The sequence below is a fragment of the Loxodonta africana genome, unplaced genomic scaffold (assembly GCF_030014295.1).
Source record: "Loxodonta africana isolate mLoxAfr1 unplaced genomic scaffold, mLoxAfr1.hap2 scaffold_29, whole genome shotgun sequence".
NCBI classification, from domain to species: Eukaryota; Metazoa; Chordata; class Mammalia; order Proboscidea; family Elephantidae; genus Loxodonta; species Loxodonta africana.
Genome location: NW_026975011.1, coordinates 2,134,440 through 2,144,741, shown reverse-complemented (window position 1 = coordinate 2,144,741; position 10,302 = coordinate 2,134,440). Strand labels below are relative to the sequence as shown.

Below are 10,302 nucleotides of genomic sequence, written 5' to 3'. Positions count from 1 at the left end.
TCAGGGGTCCCTCCAGTCTCAGTCAGACCATTAAGTCTGATCTTTTTACGAGAATTTGAGATCTGTGTTCCACAGCTCTCCTTCTCCATCAGGGATTCTCTGTTGTGTTCCCTGTCAGGGCAATCATTGGTTGTAACTAGGCAGCATCTAGTTCTTCAGGTCTCAGTCTGATGTAGTATCTGATTTATGTGGCCATTTCTGTCTCATGGGCTCATCTTTACCTCATGTCTTTGGTGTTCTTCCTTCACCTTTGCTCCCGGTGGTTTGAAACCAATCAGTGCATCTTAGATGACCACTTGCTCGCTGTCATGGATTGAATTATGTCTCCCCAAAAATGTGTGTGTCAATTTGGCTGGGCCATGATTCCTGGTATTGTATGATTTTCCTATATATTGTAAATCCTGCCTCTATGATGTTAATGAGGGAGGATGGGTGGCAGTTGTGTTAGTGAGGCAGGACTGAATCTACAAGATTGGATTGTGTCTTGAGGCAGTCTCTTGGGATATAAAAGAAAGAAACAAGCAGAAAGATAGGGGGACCTCATACCACCAAAAACGCAGCACCTGAGCAGAGCGCGTCCTTTGGACTTGGGGTCCCTGTGCAGAGAAGTTCCTAGTCTGGGGGAAGATTGATGAGAAGGCCTACAGTGAGAGAATGACTTCCCCTGGAGCTGACATCCTGAATTTGGACTTTTAGCTTACTTTACTGTGAGAAAATTAACTTCTCTTTGTTAAAGCTGTCCACTTGTGGTATTTCTGTTACTAGACAACTAAGACATTAGCCTTTAAGACCTCAGATGTCATTTGCCAAAGTGGGATGCAGAATGTTTTCTTAATATCTTTTGTTATGCCAGTTGATGTAAATATCCCCTGAAAGCATGGTCCCCAAACCCTTGTCCCTGCTTCTCTGGCCTTCGAAGCATTCAGTTGTATCCTGGAAACTTCTCCGCTTTTAGTTTAGTCCAGTTGTGCTGACCTCTCCTGTATTGTGTGCTGTCTTTCCCTTCACCTAAAATAGTTCTTGTCCACTATCTAATTAGTGAATACCCCTCTCTCTCCCTCTATTCCCACCTTCATAACCATCAAAGAATATTTTCTTCTGTGTTTAAATCTTTTCTTGAGTTCTTATAATAGTGGTCTCATACAATATTTGCAACTGACTAATTTCACTCAGCACAGTGCCTTCCAGATTCCTGCACACTATGAGATGTTTCACTGATTCATCGTTGTTCATAATTGTCACTTAGTATTCCATTATGTGAATACACCATAATTTATCCATTGAACTATTGATGAGCACTTTGGTTGCCTCCATCTTTTTTCTATTGTAAACAGTGCTGCAAAGAACACTGGTGTGCATATATGTATTTATGTGAAGGCTCTTATTTCTCTAGGATACATTCCAAGTAGAATTGCTGGAAGGCAAAAAACACTAAATAATAAATGTTGAAGAGGTTGTGGAGAGACTGATGGGAATGTGAAATGATACAACTTTGGAAATCGATTCGGTGCTTCCTTAAAAATCTAGAAATATAACTAAATAAAAAATAAAAATAATTTTTTATTTTTTAAATTATTTTTTAATAATTTTTTATTTTTCTAATAATTTTTTAATTATTTTTTTATGGTAGTTATTTTTCTAGCTTTTTAAGGAAGCACCGAATCGATTTCCAAAGTTGTATCATTGCACATTCCCACCAGTCTCTCCACAACCTCTCCAACATTTATTATTTAGTGTTTTTTGGATTAGTTCCAGCCTTCTTGGGATGAGATTGCATCTCGTTGTAGTTTTGATTTGCATTTCTCTAATGGTGGCATAGTGGTTAAGTGCTACAGCTGCTAACCAAAAGGTTGGCAGTTCATGTCCACCAGGTGCTCCTTGGAAACTCTATGGGGCAGTTCTACTTTGACCTATAGGGTTGCTATGAGTCGGAATCGACTCAACGGCAATGGGTTTAATGGCTAATGATCGTGAGCATTTCCTCATGTATCTGTTAGCTGCCTGAATGTTTTCTATGGTGAAGTGCCTGTTCATACCTCGTATGCCCATTTTTTTAATTGGGTTTTTTGTCTTTTTTTGTTGAGTTTTTGCAGTATCATGTAGATTTTAGATATCAGACCCTGATTGGAATTATGGTAGCTGAAAACTTTTTTCAACTCTGTAGGTAATCTTGTTACTCTTGGTGAATTCTTAGGATGAGCATAGGTCTTTGATTTTTAGGAGCTCCTAGTTATCTACCTTGTCTTCTGGTGTTTGTGCATTTTTACTAATGTTTTGCATGATCTTAATGATTTTATATTTAGGCCTTTGATGCAGTTTGAGTTAGTTTTTGTACATGGTGTGAGGTATGGGTCTTGTTTCATTTTTTTTGGAGATAGATATCAAGTTATCCCAGCACCATTTGTTAAAGAAGCAGTCTTTCCCCCATTTAACAGACTTTGGGCCTTTGTCAAATATCAACTGCTCATATGTGGATGGATTTATGTTTGGATTCTCAATCTGTTCCATTGTTCTATATATCTGTTATACCAGTATCAGGCTGTTTTGACTACTGTGGTGGTATTATATGTTCTAAAATCAGGTAGTGTGAGCCCTCCCACTTTGTTATTCTTTTTCAGTAATGCTTTACTTATCTGGAGCCTCTTTCCCTTCCATATGAAGTTGGTGATTTCTTTCTCCATATCATTTAAAAAATGTCATTGGTATTTGGATCAGGATTCCATTGTATTTATAGATCATTTTGGGGGGAATAGATATTTTTACAATTTTGAGTCTTCCTATCCAAGACCAAGGTATGTTTTTCTACTTATATAGGTCTATTTTGGTTTCTTGCAGTAGTGTCTAATTCTGAAATTTTTCTGTTAATCTTCTGAATTTTTGATTGCTGTCTCTCTATGGATTCTTGCAGCCTATTAAAATTGTCATTATGCTCTTGTATAACCTTCTTAATTTCCTTGACTGTTTTACTCTGTGTTCTTTGGCTTGTTCTGTGTTTTACCTCATCTCCTTTCTGATCTCTAGAAGAGTTCTGTATATAAATTTTTTTGTATTCTACCTCTAGTTAATTCCAGGAATACATCTTCATCCAGAAGATTCCTTAAATCTTTGTTTTGGGAGCTAGTTGAAGCAATCGTGATCTGCTTCTTTATGTGATTTGATATTGACTGGTGTCTCTGAGCCATCTATAAGTTATTGTATTAAATATTTTAGGTTTGCTAACAGTGTCCTAGTTTCTTGCTTTGTTTAGTTTTGATGTGCCCAAATAAATTGCTCATGTGAGCTAGTTTGATTATTTGCACCTTCGAAGCTCTAACATCCTGTCACCATATGGCTAGAGCTGTTATTAGGAGTCCATTCATTTTTCTTGTATGGATTCGGCTCAGGTGTGTCCAAGTAGTCGGTCACGAAGTGTTTGCTCATCTATGGTCTTAGAGAAGCAGTGGTGATTGGTGCATGCATAGTCCCATCCAAGTGTCTGTGAGGAAGGTGCATCCCTGTTCTCTAGAGCTCACAGGTGGGTGGGCTCTGCAGCAGGACCATAGGCTCCCAATGCTGTTAACTGTAAGGGCTGGGAGGCATCACTTATCCTAGGACCCCTGTCGTGGGTGAAGAGATGGCACGGGAGGAACCACCAGCCCTCAGGTCCCTGATGTGGGTAGATGAGGACCCTACTTAATAAGCAGAGCTGTGTCAAATGTCAAAAACCCTCCTCTCCACCACACAGCTGCAACAGGTAAAGTCAGACCTCAGGCACATACACCCTTGCACAGTGACAACAAGTGCCTAGCTGCTGAAATGGGGCCACATGGTTCCATGCAGTGGTAAAAGGCATTCAAAGTTCGGGGACTGATTGTGCCTGAACAGGAGCTGTTTCTGCTCTGAGTTCCCAGCTTAAGGGAACCAGCAGGTTATTTTTTCCTATTTGTTATTTTGTTCCTTCCCCAAGTCTGGAAGAATGGCTTAGCATACTCGGCAGGACCTATCTCAGGCCCAGGGAAATCGACTGTCACTGAAGCCAGCTTGGGGCCTGGGGCAGAGAGAGGAGAGATCAGATAAATGGGAGAGACTTCTTTCAAAACGGGAGCTATTTGATCCGTGTGGTAAATTACATGCAAGCACTTATTTTTTGCCAGGAGCGCCATTATTTGCTGATTCTGGAGGCATGAGTAGACTCTGTGCAGCTGGCTCTCTGTGGCTAAGTAGTCAAGGTCCCAAATGCTACTGCCACCCCTGCCATGGTTGCGCCAGGGGATCAGGCCTGGGTCACTTGCTCTCTTTCACTGAGGTAACCATGTCCTGTAAGCTACTGCCAGTCCTACCACAGTTGCACCAGGAGGCCATGACTGAGGGGCGTCAATTCCTGCTAAGTCAGGTCTGGAAACTACTTGCTGCTTATGAACTGCCTCTCCCTCCCCCTGAGCTCAGTCCGATATCTTAACTGTGCCTTTGATGTTCAGGGCTCCTAGCTTGTCTTTATATAATGGATTCATTTGTTTTTTCGGGTCTTTCTTGTAAGAGGGACCACCATAACCTTCTGACTACTCTGCCACCTTGGCCCCGCCTCTCTAAATGTTAAGATTTTTTTAAACAAAATCAGAGAGAGAAGGAGAAGCAGGAAAAGGGCCTTACAACATTTAAATAGTTTACTTTCATATTTGGGAATGTCTAAACAGAGTAATGGAGCCCTACTCGCACAGTGGTTAAGTGCTGAGGCTGGTAACCAAAAGGTCTGTCAGCAGTTTGAATCCACCAGCCACTTCTTGGAAACCCCATGGGGCAGTTCTACTCTGTCCTATAGGGTTGCTATAAGTCAGAATTGTCTCGATGGCAACCTTTTTTTTTTTTTAAACAGAGTCATAGATAATAGAAAGTCCAGTGAAGAATCTATCCTGTACTGACTACTTAGCTATTGAGCAAGGGATTGAAAAGAACCTTTCTTAGAGGAATTTAAAAATCAAGATAATAACTTTGTACTTGATAATATTATAAAATAGAAACTTATGTATTTCTGAGCCAAAGCCAAATACTGATAGGTAACATTTAGAGAGTCATGTTGGGGATAGTGACTTAAAGCAGTAAGTCCAGCTTCTTAAACAAAAGAAAAAGAAATAGTTGCAGTAATTAATGTATGTCTTGGGGATAAGCAAAGATTATAAACCTCAAAATGGAAAATAATCTTTATGTCACTAAATTCATTCCTATAGCAATTCAATCACTTATTCTTTTCAACATATTTTCAACTTTTTAACACACTGCTTATATTTAAGTATTTTCTTACTGATAAGTGAATTTGCTAAGAACTATTATCCTTATGGAAATCCTGGTGGAGTAGTGGCTAAGAGTTTGGCTACTTACTAAAAAGTAAGCAGTTCGAATCCATCCGGTGCTCCTTGGAGATCCCATGGGGCCGTTCTACTCTGTCCTAAGGTGTTGCTATAAGTCAGAATTGACTTAACAGCAATGGGTTTTTTTTTTTCTTTAATCGTTCTTATCCTATTAAAATAAGTATAGCATATTTTTATTTATTTTTTCATTGATCTTCTACAACAGATTTTGGATGTAAATGCATGATGTCTTACATTTTATCTTTGTGTAATGGAATGGTGTTTCTTGTTTAAAAAAAGGTAAAATTGCCCATTCATTTAAGCAACTGTATAATTTCCTGAAAAATACATTGTTGGATCAATCACAGATATTATGAAAAAATAAATAAGTAGTTCACTGTTCTTTATTTACCTTCCACACTCTTGTTTCTTACTTTAGGGAAAACCAATGAATATTCAATGGAGAATTATAGTGAAACATCAACTGATTTCATTTTATTAGGACTGTTCCCACCATCAAGAATTGGCCTTTTCCTCTTCATTCTCATCATTCTCATTGTCCTAATGGCTTTAATTGGTAACATATCCATGATTATCCTCATCCTACTGGACACCCATCTCCACACACCCATGTATTTCCTGCTTAGTCAGCTCTCTCTCATGGACCTGAATTACATCTCCAATATTGTCCCCAAGATGGTTTACAATTTCTTGTTTGGAAGCAAGTCAATCTCCTTCATTGGATGTGGAGTTCAGAGTTTCTTCTTTTTGACTTTGGCAGGTGCAGAAACACTTCTCTTGGCATCTATGGCCTATGACCGCTATGTGGCCATTTGCTTTCCTCTTCACTATCCTGTTCGTATGACCAAAAGTGTGTGTGCGCTAATGACTATAGGATCTTGGATAATGAGCTCTATCAATGCGTGTGCCCACACCGCATATGCACTCCATATACCCTATTACCAGTCCAAGACCATCGATCATTTTTTCTGTGATTTCACAGCCATATTGGCTCTGACACACATGGACACCTGGGTCTATGACTACATAGTGTTTGTGTGCAGCGCCTTATTCCTTGTGTTTCCTTTCATTGGCATTACCTATTCCTATGGACGGGTTCTCCTTGCCATCTACTGCATGCCCTCATCAGAAGGGAAGAAGAAGGCCTATTCAACCTGCAGTACCCACCTCACTGTGGTGACTTTGTACTATGCACCCTTTGTTTACAATTATCTACACCCAAGATCCTTCCGATCTCCAACAGTAGACAAGGTTCTGGCTATTTTCTACACCATTCTCACACCCATGTTCAACCCTGTCATCTACAGCCTGAGGAACAAAGAGGTAATGAGGGCCCTGAGAAGAGTTACTCAGAGAATGTTCTCTCTGTGAAAATGTAGACAAGATTTCTGCATCAATCTTCAAGCTGAAAGTGTCTATTCTGCAGTGAATGGACAAGGTCTAAGGTTATATTAGAAGATTTTAAAAACTAGAAGTTTGACAAAATAATTTTACATTACTAAGGCATGTTTCTTTTTTCCTGAGGTGATTTTTTTTTCCATCAATATAAAAGGCATATACAGTCAACTCAATTTGAGAAATAAGAAGCTTTTATTAATATGTAGAAAAGAAAATGAAAACTTTCTAAAATGATATCATTCATATAACAATTCTACTATATATAATTTATCTCTCAATATGACAACAGAAAAATAAATGATTTATTTATTTAAAAATAATATTTTCTCCATTAATTCTCTGTTAATAGGTGTGTACTGTCCCAATTTTTTCCCCCAATTTCAGGGGAAAAGGCAGATATAGGGATTAGAAAGTCTTACACAACTATAGAGGAAATATGACAAGTTTATGTTTTCCAGAAGAAATATGACAAGTTTATGTTTTCCAGAAGGGGGGACCTGAATTTATCTGGATGAATCCTAGGAAAGTGATTTATAAACAAGGTCAGTAATCAGGGCTGGAGAGATGCTGAGTTAGAGAAGAAGGAGAGCATACTTTATAAGAGGATTAATGGAAGTTATGGGTTATGCTATCTCAGCCATTCCCAAATAAGTCCCCAGCACAGACTCAAATTTTGCATCCCAAGTAGCCACGTTACCCTTATATAAGACAATTTACCTTATACATTTTCTTATTCTTCAGTCAATAGACTCATAATTCTATTGATATGTTTTTTGGGGGTAGGAGTGGGGAGTCAACTTCTCTGCACCAGTATTTTAAATCGATATACCAGCTCAGCCTGTGCCTGAATGGGTCCCCCCATTATTTTCAGGAAAAAAAAAATGTATTAGCTTAGGTGTATATGCTAGGTGAAGAGGCATTGCAGTCCAGAAGAGAATACTGCTGATACTGAAATCTGTCCTTTTTTTTTTTTCTTCTTTCTTTTGAATTGTAATTTAGATGAAGGTTTACAGAACGAACTAGCTTCTCATGAAACAATTAGTACACATATTGTTTTATGACATTGATTACCACAATGTGGCAATGGGAAGCATAGTGGCAATCTGCCTGTGTAAAGATTACAGCCTTGGAAACCCTCTAGCACAGTTCTACCCTGTCCTACAGGGTTGGTATGAGAGACAATCGACTCAGCAGCACATAACAATAAAAACAGCAGTGTGAACTGAAGGTAAAACAGTGAAATAGAATATACACTAAATGGTTGGTATTATCTGTGAAACTTGTTCTTGAATTTATGATGAATAAACTCAGGAATTCCCTCAAAAACATCATATTTATGAAAATATGGTCACTTCCAAAGTAATTATGTTTCTGTGTGACAAAATAGATAGTAAATGTTCACATCACCTAAAATGAACCTCAAATGTAAGAATATTTGTCTGTAGCTGTTCAAATAAATTTATAAAACAAACTAAAGAGAGGCTTGAAGGAGAAATTGAATTTGTTAATGAGGGGAAGATGCATTGTGGTAGTGCCTGTGATGGAACCTTTTGGATACGGGTAAAGAGCGAAGCCAAGTTTAGAATTCTTTCATATGGAGCTAGTAACATGAATTATATTTTCTGTAAGTACAGGTGTTTTCATGCTAGTAAGTGATGAGATCACATAGGTGTCGATTCCATTATATTAATTCTTTTGGTAGTGTGGATTAATGTCTAAACTAAAATCATTCTGGATTTACAGTGACAGGTTTAGGAATTGAGTGACATAATTTATGTAAGAGTTGGTCAAGTTCAGAATTAGCCTCTGCATTTTTTATAACACTGTTCACCAAAAATCCTACAGCATGAAATACAGACAACAAAAATTGTTTTGGATCCTATTTGTAAATACGTTATCTGTTTTAGATAGGAGATGAGAGCCACTGGAAATGAAAGTACAAATTCATACTAGAGTTAGCTTTTGATGGGCCCAAGTGAAACAAGACTAATAAAGCTAGCTCTTAAGAGCCCAAGCTCTCCATAGCAATTGTGAATGCAGCATTTCCTATTTCCTACATTTTCTATTTGCCCATGAGTGAAGAGTGGTTAGTGCTGTGTCTTACTTGCTGTTCTGCCTTATATGACTCATTCTTTGCAATTAAATATCTGGAAATTACTTGTCTAGATTTTATATGCAAATATAAAATGGAAATTATAATAAAGATAAAATAAGAATGTCTAAAATTACTTACCTATTGGAAAACAGGAAGCCCTGGTGGCATAGTGGTTAAGTGCTATGGCTCCTAACCAAAAGGTTGGCAGTTTGAATCCACCAGGTGCTCCTTGGAAACTCTATGGGGCAGTTCTACTCTGTCCTATAGGGTCACACTATGAGTTGGAATGGACTCAACAGCAATGGGTTTGGTTTTTTGGTATTGGAAAATAAAATATTTTCTACATCTCAAGGACAACATCTGGAAATAATTCAGGGATCATAGGATTAGAAGGTGTGCTATGGTTATTCAGGTTTTGTTTTTAAATACAAATTATGCCTAATTGTGATGCCTTATGATTTTAACTATGCATTTTATTTATTTATATTTTACCTCCTTTATAAATTATCAAGTTCCACTGAGGTAATAATTCCACCTTCATTAACAATTTGACAGAGCTTTTGTGAGAAACAGAGTAGTGAATGTACACAATTTGAAAAAAAAATACTATACAAATGTAGTGGATGACAATATTTGAATGAAAATGATGACAATTTTGTTGATGGTGATGATGGTGGTGATGATGAAGAGAATAAAGGTTGCAGTTACTGTTCAATGATTTCTTATACTCAGGCTCACACTAAGTAATCACTAGGTATTATCTTATATACAACTTGTGATAATCTACATTTTGTTCTTTTTTTAAAAAAATATCTGCTGCATATATAAACTACTGGCTTAAAAAGTTAAATTCACTACCCCATGTTTCCATAACTAGTAAGTAGCAGAACAAGAATTTGATTCAGTTTTGACTCAAACTCTGTGTAATTTTGCAGTGAAGCAGATAAACTCACCCCTGTTTCAAACTAATATTTGAAGGCTACACACTCGTAATCCATTCCTATCTATCAGAAGTATCCGTTTACTTACTTCATCTATGATTAATGCCTATGATTGACCATTGTGGAATTTCATGAAGGTATATGGTTTAGAAACACACAAATACTGGGTATTTATGATCTTTTATACTTTAACAAATTTATGATTCTTAAACTCTATTCCCTTCTAAATAAATATGTATAATTTATTTAAACATTACATAAGATTATTACTTCCTAAGATATCCAATATAAACAGTTATATACTCTGTCCTATAGGGTCACTATGAGTAGGAATCGACTGGATGGCAATGTTTTTTTTTTTTTTAATATACTCTCTGTCTCTTTAGTTCAATTTTTGGGCTGGGAAAAACACCTAACTAATATAAACTGTTATATACTCTGTCTCTTTAGTTAAATTAGTTCTGGAAACCTTTGATGCAATGAAGAATCATATGTAGAATTACATACAGGGATACTGTGTATT

The 10,302-nt window shown here is 37.4% G+C and overlaps 1 protein-coding gene across 1 annotated transcript; it reads left to right on the top strand.

The window, feature by feature from the left end:
• Window positions 1-4,838: 4,838 nt before the first annotated feature.
• LOC135229362 (olfactory receptor 2L3-like) lies at window positions 4,839-9,682 on the top strand. The gene has a single exon (XM_064278974.1). The coding sequence runs from the start codon at window positions 5,784-5,786 to the stop codon at window positions 6,714-6,716; it is 933 nt and encodes a 310-aa protein (XP_064135044.1). The 5' UTR covers window positions 4,839-5,783; the 3' UTR covers window positions 6,717-9,682.
• The last annotated feature ends 620 nt before the right edge of the window (window positions 9,683-10,302 follow it).